We start from the raw sequence: 26,634 nt of genomic DNA on the forward strand, positions 1-26,634 counted from the left end.
CCCAACTCATAATTTATATGGATTGACAATAAGAAGGATTTTAAAAGAATTTGCCACCTGATTGCCAAATGATAAGGTGCCAAAAGCTGGAGGAATTATAAAATCTTTTTCACTGTTGTCTTTTGGCAGAAGACAGGAAGATAATATTGAATTGCAACCATTTCAATCTGTTTTTCTCTGCAGTATTTCACAAAGTGTAGTTAGGCAGAGTATGGGTAGTTATCAACAGTTCCATATGCCTGTTCCATTAACTTGTGTGAATTTAAAAAAGCTCGTGATGTGAGCTAAAGCTCTCCATTAGCAGAAATTAACTATATCCTAAGACAGACTCAGTATCTGAAGATTAAGCAGCAGAAAGTCTTGAAATTAGGATCAGTAAAGATTAATTAAAAATCAGATCTTGAATTAATCAGATGTGTATTTGTTGTTATTTTTTTCTGCTTTTTAAATTTATTTTCTATTGAAAGAAAGCAATTTGAGAAGGCCGTGGTTATTTCAGGTTGCTATTGAGAGAAAAATAATGTTCCCCTTATAAACAAAAATGTGAAGGTTTATGTACTTTAAGATAATCAGACCAATTATGAGCTAACAAGCAGAACATAAGAATTTTTTATTATGCACATTTTTAAAAAACACCATTAAAATGCTGTGTGCTCAGATTCTATGAGATCATTTCATTTTAGAAGAGAAAAATAAGTTTTGTCTTGAAAACTTAGCTGTCATAAGCAAATTTAAACTCTTATTTGGTCTTATTTGGGAACATATTTTTTTAGGTATCAATAGGATTTAGTATCTGAGTAATTAGGTTTCCTATCCCCTGCTTTTTAAGAACTATATCTAATTTACACCTCCTAAAAATTCTTCTGGCATCTTATTAGCTCTGTTTTACCTCATACTCAGGAAACTTTGTGTGTTAAGTAACAGTGAAAGCAAATGCAATTGTTATTGAATTCTGTACACAAAACAGAAACAGAGGAGGTATGTGATAGGCCTTATATCTCAATGAAATGGAAAGGACCAGTTCACATGTCTTTAAATCAATGCCAATAACTTGAAAGAAAATAAACAGAAATTTGGTATGTGTTTGTTTAAAAAAAAAATCTAAAACCTTTTGGATTTATAGTAAATCAAACCTAAATATATTAGCATTCTCAGCCACAAGAGGGCATCCATGCCTGCAACCTCTTCCTTGAGGAATAGAGACACACACACACACTCTCACACACACACACACACACTCACACACACACTCACACACACACTCACACACACACACACACACACACACACACACACACACACACACGTCTTTCCATCAGGTCCTAGCTGTGATACAGAATACTTTTGCTGTGGGAGCTTTCCTCTTTCAGATTCCTAGGTATTTCCCCGTGTTGGTAGGATATGACACCCGAGGTCTAATTTTGCTGTTTGTATAGCTCTAGTGGAACCCAGTTTTCTCACTCCTACAAAGGATACATCAAACCTGTAATAGTTTCAATGGGGCCTGATCCAACTCATCTTGACTTCAGAGAGGAACAAGCTGATCTCAAGAGAAAGGCAACATACTGCTTCTCAAGTGTGCAAGGTCAAGCTCAGGTTTTCTGAAGTCATTTATTACTCCAGAGAGAGAATTTGGGATCTCTAAAATCTGCTTAACAACAGTCTGAAATCATTACTGTCAGAGGTCTTAGTCTGCCCTTAATTTTTTCCACAGGCCGTTGTGATGAGGGGAGGTTCCTGTTTGTTTTGGTTTTGAACAGGAATACATTTTCCCCTCTGATGCATGTAAAACTCTCATTAGAGCCTGAAACAACTATAAAAAAAAGGACTTTGCCAATTTGACTTGGTAAATTATGTTTAAACAGAAAAAAACTCACAAACACTGGAGTGCGTATGGTAATATCAGAAGTAAACCTCATCTTTCACAAAAATAATATATAACTTCAGCACCAGAACACAGGTTAGCACCAAAAGGCATCAATTGCTACCCATCACCTTTGAAGTTTAAATGAGCCAAAAAATCACAAGCAGTTATTATGGTATAAACAGCTGCACTCAATGATTAATGATATTAATTACTTCCTTTTTACTCTTATACCTCTCATAATACTTTGACCACAAATATTTTAACATTATTTTAGCACATGTAAACCTTTATAGTTTTATATTTAGAAGAGAATGAAAGTCTGAGATAATTCCCTCAGTGGCCAGGCTATCTTTAAAGGCATACTACTCTGCTTAGAAGGAATTGGTTCAGACCTTTAATACTATCAGAACAGCAACCAGGGGCAAACTGCCTCACTGTATCCTTGAGCTTGCCAAGAATCTGCCTCAGTATCAGCGCATATATTCTGCAAAAAACATATGAAGTCTTCAGTACATTTCAGTACATTTGTTGCTGCAGTGCTTTGTGTCACATAACCAACGAAGCAGCGCTGACACTGGCAATCAAAGTAGATGTTTGCTGGCATTGTCATCCAACCCAAGAAAAAATGATCATAGAAATTAAAGAGATTCAAACAGACAATACAGAAAGGCCTACAGTAAACCACTTATTAAAAAAGCGGAAGGGCAAATTTCACGTGGTAGTCAAACGTCTGACTAGCTGTAATCGCCTCTGTTAAATTAAAAATATTCAGATGAATGCTTGAGTGCTTGTGGCTGGTTTTATCAGGAGCTGATCTTATGAAATGGTTTATACCCAGATTATTTTTACTGCTGTCAACTACAGTGTGATTACAATAGATAATCCCTAGCACCATTACGGGATGTGAAAAACCTACATACCTGTTTGTAAAAAGCTAAGTTTCCTATACCCACAGAAAACAAAATATTCCACAAAATTTGTAGAAACTTAAAAAGTAACAGATACAATAACATATATACCCGTTATAATAATTTCAGCTGAATTACAGAATTATAAATTATTTTACAACGTCTAGTCCTGTTTGGAAAGTGTACCATACAACATGCAAGTTGCAAGTTCCAAAGTGCATAGTTATATATCAGACCTACTGCTGTAGGTTCTGCAGCTTAACCTGAACTCTTATTTATGCTCTACTTCCTATGTTGTATTACACAAAAAATACTGTAAGTGCGAGGCAATGTAAAGGTGCACTGTTCTAACTGTAACTGTCTTTACCTCTAAAAAAGACTTGTTCTGCAGAACAAAAATGCATCTGCTCCATGCATCTTTGTTCAAAACTGCTCTGGCTGAGGGCTGACGACCCACTTAGCAGTTTTGTCTCACAGAACTCTTTTGATGTGTACATAAATGATGCAAAGAGGTTGTGTTTCACTCCCAAAACAGGACTGGATTTTACTCAGCCAAAGCACTTCACTGAGTGAGCACTGCCCAAACACTGTCCACTTTCAAACTATAAGGAAAGATGTTTATACTGCAATTGTAAGGATAAAAGTTAGCAGAATATCACAGGTGTTGTTCTTCTAGAGCAAGGACACATTTTATTGTCCCATCAGGTACGGCAGTGTCACTAACCAGAAGAGCTACAGATCAACTGCTGACTTTCTCTGAGCAATCAGATTATGGATAGATGGAGAAGGGCTGTTGCATTTAACACACTGTGGAGCCCATTCCACCCATTAAGGTTATCTTGTTGGAAAAAATGAATTAATGTGAAAAATTCTCACTTCTTTTTTTTTAATCACTAATATGATACTTCATATTCTGGTGACAGACTGCCTTAAACACCCTCGTAAGCACTGAATTAGTGACGTAAAGAAACATACATGTGTAGTACTCATGAAACTATGCTCTATTGCTGTGTTCGTTCTAGTCGATATTGCTTGTCAAAGTTCACGAATTTCAGAGGTCTAAACTTAGCAGTGCAAGCAGAGTAAACATGTATATTTAATGGGGAGTACTTTCTGCCAAAAAATATAAAGCCAAAACATGAGACTATTTCAATGACAGTTGTACATAGTAGTTCGGGCAGATGTTGGATTTTCTCTTTTTTATGATTTGCTTTTCAAAGAAACTACCTTTACCATATTCTGGCATAAAGTGTAGGCTCTCTTTATAAATGTTCTAGTAAGGACCCACAAGACATTCAGTTTTTGGCAGGAAGAGTGTGAATAAATAGATTCACTTTTTATAAATTCATACGAACATTTTTAGGAAATAGCACAATATATTTTAAATGACCCTGGCAATTGCTTTAGTAATTTGGAATTTTTCTCACAAGCCTGTATTAAGTTTTAATTAAGCCCAATGAATTTCTAGTCTTTTATTTGCAAAATGCTCTTACCTACTTTTAGGTCTAAACTATCCTTGAAAGTTTCACCTGGTTGTGTTTCAGACAGCGGGACAGCACATATATTGGTAAACATATGGTGGTAAAAGACTTGGTGTGGATGTTGTGTATTGATTTAAAGTTGCTTTGTAGCAATATATTTCTTGGCTTTCTATACAGAAGTAAATATACTGCTGCAAAGTACTTTTTATACCATATTCTGATGGACAAGGGAGCAGGAACGAAAAATGTGATTGCGTTGATTTTACCAGTATACTTAGAGGAATGTCGTGTAGCTCTCTGGTTAGGTAAGACTTCAGGCGTGTGAGTTAATAGCCACCGCATGTTGGCCAGTGCGGTTCCTTATTCTCTACTCTTCCCATGTGCACACAGGCATTATTGATGATAGCAGCAGCCGTGTGCTGAGCTCTTGAAATGTCATAAATCCATCACTGTTGTGCATGAGGTAGGTAACATCCTGCAGTTTCTCTTGCACATATGTTTTCCTCTTCTTAGAGTCCCATTGACATGGCAGATGAAAGCACAGGTGTAAATGGGAGTAACTGGTAATGGGGGGACAGTTTGTTACTTTTGCATGTTATACTCTGTTTTAAAGCACAGTGTTAAAACAATGACCCCTCTCTTTTTAGACCTACCATTTTAAAAGGGAAGTCATATTTTATATATAAATTGACAGGATTTCTTAATGTGCTTTTAATAGAATCTAATCTTCAGAAAGCTACACTTGCTAAGGTGAAAATTAGTTTTCTCTTCTTTACACAATGTTAATCTAAAATGGTTAATGTGAGTCATAAATTCCAAAGTGTTAAAAACAAATTAATTCTATACTTCGAAAGCTAATTATACAAAGCATACAAAAAGAAATCATCAGGGTATTATCACAAAATCTCTCTATATATAATATGTGCAAAATTCAATATACAAGCTTCTTGTTATTCAGCCATTTAAAAAATGTAAACATGTTAACTTATTTAAACCAATATAAGTAATTTGATGTTACTCCTGGGAAACAAAGATTGTCAGTACAAGAGCCTCCATAACTTGGAGGGCAGGCAGAACATGGGACTCCTACTTTATATGGTGCTTCTCCAATCCAGTTCCCCCTGAAAATAAGAAAGGAAAAAGAATGCTTAGTCATTTGATAAAAAAATCTATTTTATATTGAGGATAAAAATCTATTCATTAGTGGTACCCGTTTTGAGTGATGTCCTATAAATGCCCGAGTACACAAAATATGTGACTATATTCCTATAGCTGCTTACGGACAGATATTGATCTACTGATTCCAAAAAAAAAAACCCCAAAAATACAGATGGCAATGATCATGTCATCCTATGCCAGTGGTCCATTCCATATCCTTTATGGGTCCTTTTTGTGGTAAAGTAAAAGTCCCAATTCTCTTGCTTTTATTACCCTCAGATGACTTTTGAATCTACATCTGAGACATAATAATCAGCTAGCAGGCTCTTTTTCACGGGAAGTTAGTAGCATAAATACTGGTGCAAGGTTTTCCTTGGACATTTTTGTCCTTCAGGATATCTTAAAAACTTGTAATTGGAAGGTGGAAAGACCAACTGAGTAAAGTCTTACCATCAGGTTACACTGCCTGGGTTCACATTGTGAAGCTCTGAGGCTAAATTGGTGGTAAAGGATAAAGGGAAGATGAAAACTATTCACAACAGTACTGTCTTAAAAAGAGTAATATTTGTGAGTTTTCAGGGGTCTCTTAGGTACTAGTGGGAGGAGGAGGGCCACGAGCTCCCATCTGGTAAACGGAGCTATGCAGTTTCTAATAGAGCTCTGGGGAAAAGGAGCTCAAGTCTGGGAGAGCGCTCACGTGAAATGAGGTAACTCTGAAAGACTTGGGAACATCTGAAAAAAGCATTGAGAATTTTAGATGCTTATATAAACCTCTAGGCTTTTACAGATTCATGTATCACTTGTGATGCAGGCAGAAAGTAAGTTAAGTAAGCTTAGATTTTTTATTTAAATGTTATGTCTCACAGAGCAGAGAACTTTCCTGTAGTTTGCATGTGACGTGGTATAGCAGTGAGTAATGCAACTATTTATGAAACATTTTCTCATCCTCTACCTCCTAGCCAATAACATTGGATCAAAAGCCTTGGTCTGGGATGTGCCTTGGAAGAAAGTAGGAATCTCTCAAATAATTTCTTCATTCCTACTTCTCTTCCAAATGGGTACAGCAGACTGAATGCTCAGGAAATATGTTTAGTTTGATAACAGATATGGAAATCCAGAAAGAATTCACTGAAAGCTGATTTTTGCTTTATTCCCTTTACAACATGTAACTGATTTGTGTGAGCCTGTATTAGTTAACTATACACAGGGCATTTGTAAGCCTTTTAACTATTCTTCTTAACTTTTTTTTTCTTCCCCTTGATTTCAGAAGCACAAATATTTTTCAGCATTACAGCATGGCATCAGTTAAAATTATTGGAGATCTAACCCCCAAATCTTACCAAATTCCAATTTTAATAACTCAGGGGGTGTAATATTCCTGTATTCTGATGTTCACGCAAGCTGACTGCTCACAGGGACATAGACATTATTCACTGGCAAAGACATGTCTGTATGTGTGCTCAAGAGCCCTAAACCTAACATAATTAACCCAACCTTCTTGATTCTTTGGAATACGACCTTAAGCCACGGAAGTCCATTCAGTACCTTTTTGTGACTGTGCAAGAAATCTATGTGAAAATCTTTATTCAGCTACCTATAGATCAAAGTTCTATCCAAAATCTCTTCCAGAGAAGAAGTTTAAAACTTCAGGGGAGCATAGTGGGATTTTTCGACCAAGAAAAAATAAAATGTTACTAGTACTTTGTTAACTGATACACAAGCAATGCATCCATTTTCAGTAATGCCTAATATAGGACATCATTCCTTTGCTATTTTGGAATACAATGACAAAAGTGTCCTACAATGTTTGCAATCCTTTTCATATTTTTTTTTAACAAATGAAGATATATAAAAAATAGTATCTGAGTTATTCTTATAAATTTTGTTCACACCTTGTCCAGATTGTAAAACTGAAAGTCTAAAAGCTAAAAGTCAGATACAGTTTTTGCTGCCTGATACCTCTCATATTCTTTTCTTATCTCCCCTTTCTAGTAGATATTAAAGAGAAAAGAACATAGAAGTCTTCATGATTGCCTAAGGAAGATTTTTTTTTCAAGTCAGTTTTCTCACCAAATCCTATCTATTTTTAAGATGGAAAACCTTTAAAAATTTTCATGCTCATGGAGCAGCTAGAATAATGACATGACTCAAATTCATTCTCTTGCATATTTTTTACCACAAGTGGACCTGTGCCACTGACAGTTTATGGAAAACATGCTCAATTAATCATATTTAGTTTTCTATACAGAACTATGGCTTAGCCTAATATTACATACTCAGATAAACCAGCGGCCTTTTACACTGTCCATGTTATTTTTGAAGCACTGGTCCAAACTAAACCTCAAAACCAAGCTCTCCTCTATCCATACTTTACTGATTCATTCTGCAGCCATATGTGAGCTTGAAAAGATGTCCAGGAAACACTTAGAGAAAATTCCGTTCTTCATTTCAGCTTAACACAGATCTCTGCACTGCTAAATGAAATAGGGCCATCAATGTGTATCTATGACATATACTTAGAAGGACTCTAATATTACAAGATGAGATGAGATTTGCAGACACTGAGCTTAGATAGATAGACCTTATTGGAAGCCCTTAGGGCTGCCCTTATGCAGTATGGTCATAAGAAAAGGTATCCTGTGGGCAACAATGTGAGCTCACAGAAAATCAAGCTGCACAGTAAAGATGTTCCTTAAAGCCTGATCTACAAAATGATCATGTACATGAGGAAGTCTAACTCAGCCTAAGTATCCATAACAGAGGAAGGAGATGAAGAATTGAAAGTAGAGTCTAGCACAAAGCATGAGAATTACAGTAAAAATACTAATAATGATAAAAGAAAACACGTTTTTGTTCCATACACCTCAAGTTATTTCTTTTTCTTCCTTGTATTCTAAAGCTGTATATTTGTTAGGTGTAATGTTAAGATGAATGAGCAGCCCACAGAAAAAGCGCAAATATAGGTCAAGCAGCAGAAAAAGGAGTAAGCAGCCCTATGAGAGGACCCACACATGCATGAAATACAAAAATAAACAATATTAAAAGAGAGCAACTCACTTTGGGGCATAGTTGCATACCAAGTAAACAGCTTGTCGCCAAACAGATCCCCAGACGTTCATATTGTGGCATGTGTGGATTGCGCAGCCTATACGATTGGAAGTGGCCCAAACCATCTGAATAAATATTCGTTATTGGTGAAGTCCAAATTGAAAAGAAATATATATATATATATATATACACATTTATATGAGAGAAAACTATAAATACATCACAGAAAAGTCCAGCTTTGGATAGCAGATTTTGAATAGAATGGAATTTATATAACCTGTGTGTAATGTGTGCACATGGGTCCGTAGCATCGCATGGGGCACCTGGGGTTGCAGTCCTGAGGATAAGGAAAAGCATAATCCTTCACTTCATCGTACCATGGCTTTACCAGCTGGAGAATGGATCTATACCTAGGTTTGTTTAAAACATAGAAAGTAGAACATGCCTTTCAGATCTAATAATTTTGGAACTTTCTGCTGCTAATCCCTACAACCCAAGTCACCTAAAAATACATTTCTCTAGACATCCTTAGGGGCAAAAATGTCAAGCAATAATATCTTAAGCTAAATGAAGAACTTTTTTAAGTTATAGATATATATGAATTATTGCTGGAATAATGGAAGAAGCTTGCATCAGCCTAAGATCTGGACCTTAAAGACTGATTAAAATAACTGTTTTGTAAGATATCTGCCTACCTTCCAGTTCTTACAGACAGGTTTTGGCCCAAGAATCTCAGTAAGTAGGAAGGTCCATGGTCCCAAATGCATGTAGCAGCCCAAGCTTCTGCAGACTTGGCAAGAGTTTCATCCCAGACCTGACAAAATAAAAAATCCTTAGCAGCAGGACAAAACAAACGCATGTGACAGTGCAATATAAGAAACAGGTATTTTAAGTCCTAAGTGCAATAACATAGCACAATAGGTTTGTAACCTAGAAAGAGACCTCCTGAATTCCCAAAATCATGGTCCAGTATGTACAGGACCTAACAGGATCTGTACTAAATCACATACTTCATCAGAAGAATCCAAGTATTCGGATCCTCTATTGTTGGCTCAAAAGGCCCTCCATTCTCCTACCATTCTTCCTCTGTGTTGATGAGATCCATATGTGGAGAGGAGTAGAACATTGGGTGGAACTCAGATGGAAGGTTAAAGTGAAGGAGACACACACAGGGTGGAGCATTTTAGCACAGGTATTACATACTCCACAAAACCTCGACATATTTGAAAAGGGATCTCAGCAGTATCCATGGCTAGAGAGAGCACTTGGCAGTTTTCCATATTTGAGGCCACAAGGTCAAGAAAAGGGGTTCCACAAAGCAAAAACTAGGAACAGTTTCCAGGTGCAGTGTAAGTTGCATCACTTTATTTTGCATGGGAGCTGATATTGCTCCTTGATTGGAATAAAAAAGAAAACAGCTCTATAAGGAGAGTTTTAACCATTCCTACTCCCTAAGTCATTTCCTTGTGGTAAGAACGTGACAAGCGACCTTAAACAGTTTTTCTTTTCTAATATGTTTCCTGCTTATTTACATGCTTGGTTTGCAACTCTACTGTTTTCTTCACAGCAAATAATAAAGATATCAGCAATAGAACCTACAGCAATAAAACCTACTGTAATCCTGGAGCCTTAGGTAAGGAATATCTTGCTGTTATGTTACAATTCTGCACAAATCCTCATATATCTTGGTTTTTAAGTGATGTCCAAGTAGACTCTAGATCCTGGAGTTAAACATGCATTTTGAATACCCCAGATGGAGTGTTTTGGTGAATTGAAATTAGAAAGACAGAAACAGAATGTGGTAAAACTGTTTACCGAGCCCATAGCATCTTTTTAAATACAAAGAGAAGCTCAGTCTTGAGTGGCTACTAAACAGAGAATATACTCTGTGAGGTATGAAATAAGAGGCAAAGTCAGAAATAAACTTATCAAAGGGTAAGGTGGCTCACAACACAAATATTTTCTGTACTATGAGCTAGTACAGATTTCTAAAACACTGAATTCATAGTTTTAAGTTTCCAAATCTGAAGAAAGGGCTGACCACAGATCATGGAACAGGACAGTAATTTGTGTCCCAGACTCTCTAAGGTTGTTTGAGAAATTTCTCTAAGTGAAAAGTATAGAATTTACTGAACTTTATGAACTTGCTATATCATTGAATCAGGCTTTTGCTAATATGGAGGAGACGAGGTAGATCCTAAATTAAAACATAAGAAATGTAACAGAGATTGTGGATCATTAACACAAATGATCTTCCATTCAAGTGGAGTCTCCTTAGGAGAAATACTGTGCTTAAAGCTGAAAGACTTACTTTACGCCTGTTAATAACAGTAATAACAGGTCCCAGAGTGAAGTAAAAGCAAATTAACAGTAACAGGACAAAAAAAAAAAGAAAAAAAAAAAAAAAAGGAATGTTAGGAAGAAGCATACTAAGAGGGAATATCCCTTGAGTCAGGGAATATTTTGACTTTAGCTTTCAAAAACAAAGGGAGTTTCCTGTATGTGTTAGAGGTAAGACTATAACTAAGGAAAACAGAAGACTAGGTAGGACTACTAGGATACAAGAGAAGCACCCTGGAACTGTTAAGATACTGTTCAAAATCCAGAAAATGCTCCTGGGTCCAAGGGGAAGAGAATGGAGTGCTGATCTGTATCTCTGCTGTTTAGCAGAAGGTGACCAACATTTGAATAACTTTTTATAAACTTTGTGATATTTCAGTGGTCCCCAAAAGAGTGCTTGTGGCCTTGAAGAGGGGACAACAGTAGGTACAAATGGAGAACTGCGCCTGGGAAGTGTTCCTGAGAAGCCATAGCCACAGACTGACTGTGTTTGGAGCCTGTCCAGACCCAAGGGAACTTAAAAGTACATGAATCCAGCATGTGGGTCCAAACACAGCTGGCTGGTGTGCAACCATAAGGGGCAGTTCAGCCAGTACTGTGACACCCCATAAACACCCTTCTTTGCTGGGATTAATCATGCTTCTGGCATGAATGCTTTCTGCCAGGAGGCTGAACATGAGTTTTGCTTGCTTGCTCCCAAGTGACCTGGCTGCAGTCCCACAATAAATCCGAATGCGTACTGTATTTGCACAAATAGCACTGAGCTCCTGATTTTGACCCAGCATATTTTCACACGTTAAACTGCTTTGCAAAATAGTATGTTAGGTGATTAAAAGTGTGAAGATTGGATCAGATTTTCACGATTATTGCTATCTGTAAACTGGGTGCTCCCCCTGCCTTGGATAGTAAGAGAATTGTTCACCGACTTTTACTTCTCTTCAAATTCTTTTTCTGGTTCTCAGACATCATTTGTAGCATATGCCTGTGAAAGCCTCAGGGGGCTGTTTCAAACTCACTTAAAAATTTGTGGGTAGTGCAGGTAAACATCACTGTGATACATAGTACACCCTGTTTTCCATTATCTGTTCACTCTTGACTACCCTCTGGGCATTCGAAGTTTTTTGCAAATATAAAGAGAGAGAGAGACAGAGACCGAGACAGAGAATCACTGAATAAGAAATAAAAGATAAAAGACGTGGAAGGGGGCATCTGTAACTTCTTTTCATTCTCTCCACTTCTACATTATCAAGCTGGTGAAACATGCTTGTACAGAGTCCCCTGTTACTATATATATCATTTGTATTTCATAGGAGAAGATGAAGTACTTCACTAGGATATTCCCTAAGTTTTTTTCTGTTAGAAAAGCAATAGCCTCACTCCCTCCAGGGTGAGCACTAGATTTTCTCCACGAGAAAAGACAAGTAATTAATATAGGCCAAAGCAGAAAAATGAGTATCTCATAATGACCTAAAATCTTCTTAGTCATAAGAAACTATACCATTCAACACTTTGAAAAGAAGACTGACCATGGGCTCACACTTGTGTTCATTTTTTATCTCAGTTCAGTCTCCTGCATTTGGGCACATTGGAGAAGAGAGTAAGGAGATTTAGGGCTTTTTGAATCCATAAGACTTCATTGTTGTGTATAAAGAAATAGGATATAAAGAAATAGAAAAATGTCTTAAAGTGAGAATCTGAAATAACTTGAAAGCCTGAAGGGCAGTTTCTGTATGAGGAAATATTAACAGGCTCAAGCAAAGGATTAAAAAATAATAATTTGATAAAATAATGAACTGTGTAATGATGACCAATCCAGTCTTCCTATTAAGTATGTTAAAGAAAGCTGCTTGCCATGAAAACTGCAAAAGGGAATAAGGAAAACGATTTGCATACACAGCAGATCAAGATCTGAGCAGATGACTCATCCTCATGCATTAATCATGCAAACTCCCAGTTGCCAAACAGTGCTCATTCTCTCCCTGGGGAAACCTTATCTTTGTTTGCTAGGTCACCAGTGTTTGGGGAAGCTGTCACCTTCATTCCACTCAAAATAAGAAGCCCCTCAAACTCTCTAGACCACCGATTTGGTCCACAGTGGACCCCAAGTCCCCACCCCTCACCCAAGTGTAACAGCTGTGATAGAGTTAAAGCATCTCTCACCACAGTTCCATTGGCAACTTGAAGTGCACATCCCTAGGCCAATTTATTTTTGCTTCCTCAGTCAAAAAGTATTTTCCTAGAAAGCTGTCTGACTGTAATATCTGCACTGTTCTCTACTAAACTACGCTTTAGAAAAGCTTTAACATGAGCATTGTCAAATGGACTGAAAAAGAGTAATAGGTATTGATAAAGGCCAGTGTTTCCATATGATTTTCAATATCAGAGACCACAGGCTTTATCATCTGGCTTTGGGGTGCTCTATGCACTCACATAGCACATGCTAGTTGAGTGTCAGGAATAAAATCTTAATAAAGTCAGCAGGAGTTTTGCCAGTAAGGCCAGAATTTTACCCAAGCTTTCCTCCCCCCCCCCCACTCTCTAAGCAAATAGGGAAATAAAGTCTGTGTTTTCTATGAAGTATAATAAACAATAGAGCTTAAAAGGAAATCTTTTTAATGTTGAATGAAATTTCTTGAAGTCCACTAAGTGTTTGCCTTTTAATGTTGTGTCACAGTTTCCCTGACTGTCTATAGCCATTTCCTGTCTCTCAGTTATTCTTAGATAATTTATATGTAAAGGGGATGGAGTTGCCCTTTTGTTCCTTGTTGAAACAGCTTTTAATACTATGAAGTCCTGGTCTAGCTTTTAATCCTATGGTGGCCTAACAGTGACGCTGTTAGTTACTAAAAGGATGACGAAATTCAAGAAATGTTCTGATGATGAAAAAGGAAAAAAATGAATTAGTTACAATTCCACAAAGATCTTTCCAGAGCATGTGCTAAATGATATTTAGTTTTTCCCTTCCTAAATTGATAGCTGTGACTTAATTCGAGAAATGCTCTTCATAGCTATTAACATAGAATCTGAATTTAGGAACAAAGTCCTTCCACTTATTCTCATTATGGTCAGACTTGTACTTCTAGTATCAATCATTTCAGTGGAGTGGCTTTCTCTTGCTACCCTGTTCACACAAGTCTTTGGGGATAGATCCTGGTGGAGAATGGGAACTGAAACTGAAAGCACCAAAGCACCTCAGATAAAAACTACACTATTTATCTGTAAGCAAAACACATTAAATAAATATACTGAAAATAAATTTGATAGAGCTCTTTAATCTGAGTCACCTGTTCTTACCGAAAACTTTCTAAAGGATGGCTGAATTACTGCAAACATATTGCTACTCTGGGTACATTTACCCTCTGGTAATTTTTCAAGATTAAACATTAGACTTTGTTGATTATTTCAATTTTTCTTGAAAAGAAGAATGTGTCATATTCATAGTTTTAAATGCATTAGTGCAACATTTAATAACTGCTTGAACATGAAAACTTTGCTGAGACATCTGTGAATGAAGGATTTATAAAATCATAGTTAAATGATAATGATCAAAACAGAGCACGTACTAAAAGCAATACTCTCAGAGTTTGAAGCACAGTGCTGGTGTTAAATCAAGTATCAGGCCTCAGGATTTTGATGGCATTAAGGGATCATGTGCCATTTTGGTTGTGTACCTTTATTAATACAAGAAGGTCTCAAATTTACTACAGATCTTCAGTATGACTACCCATAAGTGAAATAATTAATGTCACAGCCTCCTTAAAGACTTTTGGTGGAGTACTTCATAGTTTCCTTGTATAACAGGTTAGAGTCCTTGTAGTCCAGTTTCCTATTACTTATACTTACTTAAGTAATAAGCATTACTTATGTTGTATAATAAGTACATACAGATTAGGAAAATAAGTCTTTCTATTGTGCAAGTTCTCAGGACCTCTGGCTACCAGTGGAGCTCATGTCTTTGCTTTTTTTTCTTAAATTTGTTTGCCTCAATAACATGGTAGGAACCCGTATTTCTGTTTGGAACCAATATTAAACCACTGAGCTGTCATTTCTGAGATGCCAGAATTTGCTGTCCAGCAACCTATAGGGAGCAGTCTATACCTCTCCTAGATCACAGCTTGACCATCCAAAGGACTGCAGACACTTGGAGAAAGGACTCCATCAGGTGATAGCCTGGCAGATTTTTCCACAATTGGAAGAGCTAGAAACACAAAACATTTACACAAGTATATTTAATGAAAGATGACAATTTGATTAAATACTCTGGACAATTGCTTCAGATAAAAGTAGCCATGTGTAACTATTAGTTTAGTTTCTTGATTACATGCCTGCAGGTTTTCCATTGCTGTAGAGCAACTTGAACTTTTAAAATACTTTGGTAAAAAGAGAAGGAAGAGGAAGGTTCCTTATGCTATATCAAAGCTTTCCCTCATATTTTGAGTGATTCTAATGAGTTCTAGAGTGTTCTGGATCACCCAAAGCATGTCTAAGTCAAGCAAGAAAAAGAGGAATGCCTTGGAACCTCATCAAGGGCCACACTAACCCTTGATGGACACTTCTTAAGTTAAACAGACATTTCCCACCCCTGCAAGTGTAAAAATGCTTTATTCTTAAATAGTTTTTATATATACTAGAGTATGAATGACTTCTTTCCCATTTCTTCAAAAGAATATCTTCTCCCTATCTGGAAAATAAACAGAATTCCAACATTATATACCAGAAGGTACCAGAAGGAAAAATCCACAGCCACTCAGTAAATACATCAAAATGGAGATCCTTTTTTTATTACTTCTCTTAAACACATTGTCAAAGGAAAAAAAGAAAGAAGATTTGTAATTTTCACTTTTCATGTTGCTGATACCTATCCTGAGATTTATAATCTGACTCTTGAATTCTGCAAAACATTCTCTGGTGTTTGTTTTTGTTTTTGTTTTTTTTCTCAGAAAGCAACTGCTGGCTTCTTCCAAACTCATCAGCAAGATCTGTCAACACTTCACTGCATCTATTTCCCTTCAGAACATTGTTAGAATTGTTCTGGGTTTTAGGTTTTTTGTTTTGTTTTGTTTTGTTTTCTAATGACTTTCTACTCCCAGGGTACAAATAAAGTTCATGCAGTTAAAAATATTTATTTCACCTTTCTTATGGGCAGACAACAAAGGGCTGATTTCAAGCAGTGCAACACATCTCAAACAAAACACACACTTAAACTAGTAATATCTTTAGAGATAAAAAGGTAGATTTAAACCCACTTTTAAATTGCTCCGATTAGAAATGCCACAGCTGAGAAAGAACAACTGACACTGGGTTTAGGGTGGATGACAGTATGATCCTAATGTTCATTTTAAAACATTCAAGCAATACAGAAGTATGCGTCTATTCTTCTTTTGCCATCATAATCCTTAATCTTTCCCAGCTCAGTTTTATTGCCAATAGCAACAAAGCTCCCATCATTTACACAAGGGTACAAGAGAAGCCCAGGAAAGCACTGCTCTGAACACTAAGTACTAGCAGCAACTCTCAGTAGTTTAGCCTAAACTGTGGGCTTTTTAAAAATACAAAATGTTAGCTAGGATAAGGTGCTACATATTTCTCAGTGGTAAATCCAGTACTTTAAGTGTTGCACAACCAGAGAGCAAAATATGTACTCAAGACCATCCTAAGAATACCTTATAGTGTTCATCAGGTGTCTGCTGTCACATGTGCCTGCTGCTGCCCATGATGCCCGGAGAGCTGTGACATAACTAGTCCCACAGCTGCCTGCAAACAACTGTCCAGTGGGATTGTCAGGCACCCAGTACAGGTTTTAACACACACTGAGAGCGAACAGCTAAAGATAGCTGTATCGACCACTCTGATCTTCAAAAGCTGACTTACATGACTGTAATTGCATAATGAGATTGCAAATGAAGTGTTGGGATATGCAGATTTAATACAGTTGCGTGGCAATAAGCAGTATTTTGCAACAGCAATTACAGAAAATCCCAATTTGTTTTTCAGTGTTGTGATCTTATTTGACATTAATTTGCTTACTGTGTCATATTAGTATCTTCAGATTGTTATTTGCTACCAACAGCACTATCAAAACCATGATGGTCCCTATGGCCCTCAGAAAGATGACCAGCAGAACCTACTTTTAGCAGTGGTCAGTTAAAATTCAGCCTTTTTACCTCAGATTTCTAATTTTATTCTCCATTAGCCCTGTGCTTTTGCTTGTTTGTCCAACTAAAGATCAGAAGCACTTAATCCAAAACACCAACAGGGGAGGAAAAAGCCTGGAGTCAAGCAATTTCTTCCTGTGAGAAAAAAACTTTGGGAAGCTGGGCAATGAAATCCTAAGGGTCCAGCCCATCTGTGCAGCTGGACTCCACAGCTGCTAGTGTAAGTCCCAGAGTGGATTAGCAGATGCAGTCTGCTACTCCCCCAATATGCAGGTCTTGTCCTTCGGGGTCATTCAGCCTTGCACCAGCATTATTGCTTGCACGTGCAGTAGCCTTTTCGCTGAAATCCCACATCAGCATGCAGGGTAGGCACAAGTTCCCTGTGCAGCTTCTCTCCTGGTCTTTTATACAGTGGAACCCAAGGTTTTTAACACTCAGAGATTTTCAGTAGGACACCCTCATTCCCCCCACTCAAAATCTAGCACAAAGCTTAATAAAGCAGCCACCAGCCCTTCTTCCTGCATACTTTTTCAGCAGACTTTCTGAAAGAGCCTCGTCTCTGTGCCTTCACTTTTCTTCAGTGAATACTGTGTGATGAAAACATATGATCTCATTGGAATTTATAGCCAGATTTGGCAAACCTTATGTATTTATTTGGTCTGTGAGATCATCTGGAGTCTAGGCCCTCTCTCTCTCTCTCTCTAAGAATAAGAATTTATTTTGCTCTCAACTGCCACCTGTTAGAAATCTTACTCTGCATTCTGTGACTGATGCCCACTGCAAATGCAAATCCTTTCCCTAATTCATTAGGTACTTATTAGAAAGTTCACACAGCAAATTCCTCTGGAGTCTATCCTCTAGAGAAAAAAAATAAGATGGGAATTGTTGTTCTGTATTTTATTCTTTTGCAAATAAATATGGGTTTAATACGTAAAACTGCTTGTCCAATCCTATGCTGCAACTCAAAGTAAAATTGTGCAATGTTTTACAGTCAATTTACTCTCACATATCCAAACCTCCAAACATCTGATCCACACTTCTGAAGCACTCAACGTTAGAAGGTCTTTTTTATACTCTGGGCATCACTAGATAGATGTCCAAAAAATCTTATTGCCAAAAACTCTTTTCTTTTGAAGTCTATTACTAGTCTACATTTTATATAGAACTGTGTATTTCTGGACATCTATTTCACCCAAATTCAAACTCCTGCCATTTGAAGCTTGACTGCTGCTAATAGTCAATTTGTTTCTTCCAAGGATTGTCTGCCTTTCTTTTCATCTTTGGCACCAAGCTTTTAAACAATAAGAAACAAAGAAAATTGGTAGGCTGTCAAATTTAATAACAATAAGCTTCCCTGATATGCTATTATTTGTTTATCTTTTGGAAAAGCTAAATATCAGAGCTACGTATCTTAAAGTATTCAGTGCTTTCTTAACCTACTGCAAGGCATATTTTAGTTGGCAAGAGCTTACCTCAAAAGTGGCAATTAAAAGGACCTAACTTTGTCTAGCTCCATGTCACCCTGACAATTTGCCATCAGTATGACAATGAAGGTGGCTGACCTCTTTCATTTTAAATATGATCAGTGCAAATTGCTTTGTTCTCAAAAACACAAAATGTGAATGGCAAATTTGTTTCTTGTGCAGTGTTTTGTTTCTCTTCCAGGAGGAAGTCCACATTCTTTACTTTTTTTATTATTAATCACTGACTTTTTCATTAAAACAAAAACAGTTCTTAATTCCTTTATTCTTTATTAAGAAAATACATATTATTTCTAATTATTTCTATCTGAAATATATGTCAGCATAACACAGACAAAAACACATTGCAGCTTCTTCATTCTACAAGATAAAGTATAAGAACAAGAATTCTTTATTCTTAGAATAGGGGCCGAAGTAGCTCAGCTGGGAGAGCGTTAGACTTAAGATCTAAAGGTCTCTGGTTTAAGCCTGTGTTTCAGTCAGGGGGGGTCCTTGTTGCACCTTTTCTGGAGATAATCAAAGCCTGCCTGTCTAAGATGCTCTAGGTGACCCTGCTTGAGCAGGGGGGTTGGACTAGATGATCTCCAGAAGTCCCTTCCAACCTTACGGATTCTATGACTTCTATGAATAAGAAGGCTCAATATAAGATACACTGTCTTGATACAAATTAATAGATATGCCTGTACAGATGGAGATGAAAAAAAAAAAGCAGTCATTCTCACTTTAATTAAAATAGACCTTGGACTCCATCACAGAATACCTAGGGATGCATTTGCACATGGAGATGCATGTGGTGATGACAGCAGTCTGTGTCCAAAAGGCAAGCAAGTGGTTATCCTGGTGCAGTTCCATCTTGTACTGTCCTTAGGACATACGTTTCCATAGACTTGAATAGCCTATTCTCCTTTTCAGATATGGAAAGAGAACAAAAATACTGAGAGGTTTAGGGTTACTATCATCTCCATTCATGTATGAAACTAAGCACTGTGTACTTTGGATCACTGTTCTTGTGAAAAATGCCCTGTCTCTGTTTTTAGCCAAGAAGTTCAAGAGGTGCAACATTTAATAATAAAGGAATGTCTAATTCTGAGGGCTCTGGGCAGGCTGATTTTCTATCAGAGACTTTAGTAGGTTGTTTTTTATTTACTTAAACTCCTAGAAGGCTTTCTGCTAATACTAAATTTAAATAATATAAATATTCTCTTTTAAAATGCCATCAAAATGGATGTTTAAAAATATTTATGCCTAAAACAAGGGAAAGAAACTCTAATATGAAAGCAAGTTTAACACAATCATTCCTAATCACTTTCAGGGACTTTCTTCAGATTTTTCAGAAGTTGCTTTCCAGGAAAAGTCCTTTCTGTTCATTTCTTACACCAGTCTTCCATCACTTTGAACTTACAGCTTTTGTACTTGACATAACCACTTTGATTTGAACCTAGCTGAACACCAGATCTGCCTCAGAGATTGGGTAGTGGCTCCTAACTTTGTACAGCAGAAGTTCTTTTAGAAAAATTGGCAGCATTCTGCACCTCACTGATAACTACTGATTAGTACTGACTTGCGTTATTGACAGTGGTGCAATGGGAAATAGTTAAGTGGATAAACTTATCTGTTAGCCAAAAGAGAACTGGGTAACTCTATCATGTAAACTCCAGCTACTCAAGCTTACTTTCAGCTACTCTGTCAGTCAACATGTTCTGTCTCTGCCGTGGGCAAAGGCTGAGCATGCTGTAAAACAACTGCTTCCTTTCATTCCACAGTGTAGTCATGCAGATGGAAACTCCCTAACTGCACTCAGGTAAACCACTTCAGTTCTTTCTATTTTCTTCTAATTTTCTGAAAAGGGTAATATTCCAGAACTCACTAGCCTATGATCTTCAAACATGCTGGTTGGTGGGTTACGGCAATAGATAGAAAGGACGTGACTCAGTTGTCTAAGCATAGACTTAAGGGTTAGGAGGGAGAAACTGAAGCCAATAAACGCATCTCATCGTTAAAATCCTTCTCATTTGTTCTCACTTCACTTGCTGTGAATCCCCCATGTAGAGCAAACGACAGTTATGGCTAATTGAGACAGGAGAATTCAGTGAGGGAGCTCTGAGCCCTTCGATAGTCGCCTTCCTGAAAGGCTGGATGCGCTATACTTAGACTTACTTTGCACTCTGGCATGATGAGAAGCTGCTAGAAGATGTTAAGATTTCTGAACCTGTCCTCATCTTCTGATCACTTTGTTTCAACCTTCATCTTGTGCACAGGATTTAAGGGAACACTACAATTCCATGGACATGTAGGCTGCCAGTACCTTCTCGAGCAAATTCTGCATTGAGTTATGGCTCTTGTGTCTTTAAACATGTATAGTTAAAATGATAGGCCTTTGACTCTTAAGGGTGCTCTTCAGCGATGAAGTGGGTGATCTTACAGATCAGGCTGATCTAGTAAAGGAGCTGTAAATGGAGTGTAACTGTAATTTGCCCCAACATTCAGAAGTACTGGAAGGCACATATATGGAAATTAAGGAAATATTATATGCATACATACATCTTAATTAATGCCAAGAAAAATGTCAGAAAATATGTAAAGTGTGAAATTAAACAAGAAGAGAAATTCTATTAAGCAGTTAAAAAGTGCACAGAAAGATTAATTTATCTGAGTTTTAGAGAGAAATATTTAGGTTAGACATTTGGAAATCATTTTTATTCCTAAGGTAAAATATTTGCCAAGAGATGTGACTGAGACAGCATCACTATATATTTTCAGGAGCAGACAAGATGAAAACCATATGTATTTAATGTGGAAGGAAGTCCTGCAATAGGGAGTTCATAAACTATATGAATTGAGATCCTATCCAAGTCATTAGACATAAATCTTGAAGTAACTAGTCCTGCAGTCCTTATTCACAAACATAGATGATTTCAGTGGGACCATGCAGATCAGCCAGGGCAAACAGCTCAAGGAACAAAATGTCCTCTAAGAGGTTTGTAAGAAATATAACATGACAACAGCAAAAGTAAGTAAACAACTTGAGAAGCTTAGTATTTATCAGAAATGCTTTGAATTGCAGAGCAAAACAAATTAACTTACTTTTTCCATGTCCATATGAAAGGCTTTCAGGTATTAAATAAGACTCTGGAAAACTTGAAATTGCTAGAAAACACTTTTTTGCCGTTTGTCTTATCCATCACCTATTGCATAGTCACAGAGCATTTTTAAGATCTCCTGGATAGCCAGAAACTTTTATCAAGAGATTCACATTAGGACTGCAATTGCAGTACAGCTAATAGTATTGTGATCACTAAGTGGATTATTTTCTTGTTTCTCTGAATTGATTTTGTAAGCTGTCTGTAGGTTTTTGTGTACGGGAATCAACATTTCCCAATTTGTTACCTCCAAAGTCAACTTTGAACTCATCTCAGCAAAGCCACACGCAAAGTGGCTCTTGGGCCTTAAAGAGTGAACAGATTTCCCCTACGACTTTTCTTAGCTCATGTGACTACAGGAATTACTTTTGTTCATTTTGTCATAGTCTTTCATGTAGGATTGATTTACCTGTGAAGATGAATAAACTCAACTTGTCCACTCCTTTCCACCTCTTCTGCTACCAGCTTATAGTAAAGTATTGTAAGCTATGGTGCCATGAAAAAACTCCTGGGTATCCAAGCTATTTCTTGGGAGCTTGGGAATACTTCACTATCTTTAGTTCTACAAAGTGACATATTCATAAATATGAAAGTGTATTTATGTAATCACTGAATAGAAAAAAAAAAGTGTAATCCTACCCCATCTTTATACTTGCAACTGCCAGTCTACTACTGACTATGTTCGGGACTCAAGACACTTCCTTGCAGAACCGCACATGACAAGCTCTGCAACTGAGCGGTGAAATACTCACAGCTCCTCTTTCGTTATGGCTCTTTAATAAGTTATGGAAATCTCCTTAGAATGCTATCATTTATTTCCCTTGTTTGCCTATGGGCAAACTGGCTTCAAGTGAGAACAATTGTATAGAAGGTAAAAATAACAGTTGTTTCTCACCATAACAGATATTTCATTAAAGAATATTTTGGGATCCTACAGATAGTAACAATGGGTACTAAACGGCATGTTTTTAGAGGCTCAAATTTCAGCCAGCAGGGTACTGCATGTCTTTACTGGCCTACCAAGTAGCCGAGATGTTCCAGAAAGGCAATACAGGCTTCTACAGTACAGAATTAGCATTCAGAGAAAGGGATTTGTTTATAGACTTCCCCTGGACTTGAGGATTTACATACCTTTCACACTAGACAGCTGCAGGAAATTTTACACCTCACTTTTTCTGAATCATGAATTTTATAGAACCTCTTTGCTTTCTGTACAAAAAGTGTGCAAAGCTTTGTAGATTATTTTAACTCGACCTCTACCAGATCAAAAGGATGGTGTCCTCTTTCTTTCTGTATGTATAGCATCAACTTTTGGAGCAAGAGTAAAGACTTGAGAATGATAGTCTTAGGCTGAGAAGGCATGAAGGATACATGATAAGGCTTTTATTGAAGCAAAAGTCATTACTGATACAATACAAACCTGAAAGTTCTCGCTCCCCTTTTCTTTTACTTGCCATACTCAGTCACTTTAATTTTGCCCTTTCGATCAAACTTAAAATTGAAGACATCAGCAATAACAGCACCAGCACCAAAAAGAGGACTGCTTTAAAGTGTGACTCACTCATAGGGTGCTAACATCCAAAGAGAAAGGTTAGTCAAAGTCTCATTGAGCCATTGTGCATAAAACAGGCCAGTTCCTTTCACCACGGATTCACAACAGAAAAATCTCGTAACTGCTTGTAACTCCCTAGCTACCTGCTTAGCATCAGAGACTGTATACAACAGAAGGCTGGAACAGCACTCGGTCCACATCTCTGGAACTGAGGTAAGACACTGTCCCAACTCTGCTGCTGCAGTGCACATTTAAACACTCTCTGCCACTCAAAATTGTTGAGACCTCTCATCAGAAGTCCTATAGCACACAATTTTCAATGCAACAGATGTCTCCACAGGACAGACAGAATAATGCCCAAAGAATTCAAAATATCTATAAATGCACTGAGTGTGTGAGAAGCAGGCTCAATGTGAGAAAAAATAGAATGTGTCAAGAGGAAAAGCAATGTGTGGAGAACTGGAATCATAAGAATCAAACCGTACCGTTAAGTTCTAAACTCTTATCAATGAAAAAGAAAATGGAAATATGCAGAGGTGAGAATGAGATACAGTCATTTATGAGAAAAACATAGCAGAATTAGGAAAACAGAGCAAAACACAATTTAGCCTGACTGTGGATAGAGAAAGGAAGATACCTTTTCCTTGTGTTTCCAAATTGCTTAGTCCTCTATTTCAATGTACTTACAAGCAGTTTCCAAAAGCTACTGCATCAAAAGCTACTTCTAGCTTTTCTAACTTACGGCATCCTTTTTAGGTGAATGGGAAAGGTAACTTTCTCACTACATTTTTTCGTAATTTTTAAAACAGGGAAGACACATTCTGTAACACTTTCACCACAGTGCACATTGTCTTCTGGTGATGACAATATGATTATTATCTTATTTATGGAAATTAATATTGAATGACACAATAACTTTTATGTATAATAGCAGAGATCTTATGTCCCCATAAGACCTAGCAGATGCAGTGCCATACACTGAAATTATGCAGAGACAAAAGAATTAATTCAGCATCCAGGCAAGTTCAAACAGTCATTGATAATAACAAGGGTTCCCAGTCTGTGGCTTTCCAACACTCTGCCATCTTCAAAACGTTCCTACCAAAACTTTTCCATATCCATACAACTGAAAAGTTAAAGAGAGGCAGCCATTGCTACAAACCAGACAGCAAAGCTATGTGTGATGTTGACTAATGAACTTTCTTTGTTCCACGAAGTTTCATGAAGAAACACGGATCAACTAAATTCTACAACAAGGTTTGTGGCAACTGACTTAACTGTCATTTGAAGATCCAGGTACGAGTTGTAAACTCTGCATCATTATCTGAAGTCACTTTAGGTAGTGCTCCGAACTTTGCAGCAAGAATAAAGTACTTTAAATCTCGAAACCAAATTTGAGAGAAAGCTATAAACCTTGTCCTTGTGATTAGTGATGGGGCTAGTGCTGTCAGGAACACAGGGATATCCGGTGTTGGTTCTGGTAAAGCAATAGTAAGAATGCCAATGAAAAGAGTAGCACACTACCTGTAAAGAGTGTGGCTCCAGTCTTAATCTTTGTGTCAAAGATTAATACTGTGTGGCAGTACTGCAGAGCAAAGCTGCAGCAGAATGCTCAACCAATGTAGATGATACCATGGAAATTTATGCATATATTAAAAAAAAGATTTAATTGGGGAAGGTTTTCTTCTTTTCAAAGTCTTTTTACTGAACTGGCTAAGAAGACCGCACTTACAAAACTCTTGAGAATGTGACAGGGTGCTGGCTTCACTTAAGCAAACTACAAGAGTACATTTCAAAAAAACATAAGCCAAAGGAAGGGCATGGTAGGCTGCCATTCCCTCAGACATTACAACAAAGTTTATTTATGCAGAATCAAAGAAAACGTCAGCACCGAGCTCAGCACTGAAAATGATGACTGAGCTTGACTTCTGACCCCTCTATTTTTTCTGTCTCTGACCTTTCCACTTAACCAAACTTCAAACTCAGATTACTGCATGGCTGCAGGCCTTCATCCTGCAAAGCTGTAAGCACACTCAGCTCTTTGAGGTGCTGCTGGGATGTGCTAAGCAGATTGTATGATCAAATCCAGATTTAGGTAATATCTGTGATAGAAAGATGTCCAAACTGTTAGTCAGTAGCTGCTAAAGAGGAGGATTTGTTATTACTATTATCCCCTTCTTATGTCAGGCTGAAGGTGTCCTGTTTCTTGAACCTGTTAACTGTTTGTTGTCACCTAAGATGCTCTGTGACCTTAAGCAGATATTACACTGCTTACACAACTTGTCTGATTTTAAAAAATTATAGATGGCTTACTTAGAAGGTACAAAAAGTTTTGCTTAGCTAACCTATTTTTAACATTAATGCTCCACAGTATGCGTGCATTCAAAGTTGGAACATAAAATAGCAAATACACTGGCTTAGCTATTATCTTAGTGCCAAGTATGAAATCACACAGAGTGAATAACGTTTATCATACCTGCAGGAACAGATAATTCACATAAAGAGCATTTGCCAATAAGAGGAAAAGGTACTGACCACAAACAGAGCATGTTAAGCAGACTGAAATTCCACATGGAAAAGAAATATTTAAAGTAAGTATTGTATCTGACCAGAAACTTAAAGTATTAGCTGCACATAAACAATCTGGAAGAAGTAAAACACATGAATATGAGCCAAACTGTCCATCAGACAAATTGCTTTCTAAACACAGTTTTACCAGATTCTCTCTGAAAGTGCTATGTGTGAAAGTATTTAGCAATGTTCTTTGGCTGTCTTTTTGGGCACATGAAGGTAATGACTTTCAGCATACTCCATAACATTTTTACAGTGGGATTACTAATGACTAGCACCTCAAACACATGTGATCCCATGTTGTAATCACACAGCCTTCCTCATGTCAACAAGCAGTTAACTCACAACTTCATTTACTGGGGCCCCAGCAGCTGCAATGGGAGTACTCATGGAAATAAAAATTAAACAAGGTGAATAAAAGGTTCAGAGTTTAGCATTTAGCTTTTGCTTGCTTAGGTTAATTAGATTTAAAATGTGAAAGAACATTTTAGTAAGAAGCAATAGTTAAAAATCATTTGTGTACTTAACTAAAATCCCCAAACGCACAGTTTGTTCAACTTAAGAAAATGAAATCACAGATTTATACTTTGTTATGTATTCTAGCAATTCTAAAACATTACTCTTCTCTGAAGTAAACTAAGTTCACTTACCATGTATTCCATGTTAGAAGCAGGTGGGAAGACTTTGCCTCTAACTTGATTATGATAATCAAGAATGGCAATCATGTCATTCTGTGAAATGTATCGCTTCCGCCTGGTTTTGGGAATTTTTGCAGAGTCCAGATGAGCTGCCAAAGCCGTCTCAATGTCAGTGAAATTACTGTTTGACAGGAGTAGGTCTGTGGAGTTGGGTAATGCTATTGCACTTGTTTCACAGAGAATGGAAAATAAGAAAGCACAACTGATTGCAGAGATTACTGTCATTTTGGGGCCA

The 26,634-nt window shown here is 37.2% G+C and overlaps 1 protein-coding gene across 1 annotated transcript; it reads right to left on the minus strand.

Moving 5' to 3' along the window:
• Nucleotides 1-5,241: 5,241 nt before the first annotated feature.
• Nucleotides 5,242-26,634, minus strand: PI15 (peptidase inhibitor 15). Its single transcript, XM_062568177.1, has 5 exons — nucleotides 26,352-26,634; nucleotides 9,158-9,276; nucleotides 8,740-8,872; nucleotides 8,472-8,587; nucleotides 5,242-5,377 (listed from the first exon to the last, which is right to left on the minus strand). Exons 1-5 carry the CDS (start codon nucleotides 26,622-26,624, stop codon nucleotides 5,242-5,244), a joined length of 777 nt encoding a protein of 258 aa, XP_062424161.1. The 5' UTR covers nucleotides 26,625-26,634.

The sequence above is a fragment of the Rhea pennata genome, chromosome 2 (assembly GCF_028389875.1).
Source record: "Rhea pennata isolate bPtePen1 chromosome 2, bPtePen1.pri, whole genome shotgun sequence".
In the NCBI taxonomy this organism is placed as follows: Eukaryota; Metazoa; Chordata; class Aves; order Rheiformes; family Rheidae; genus Rhea; species Rhea pennata.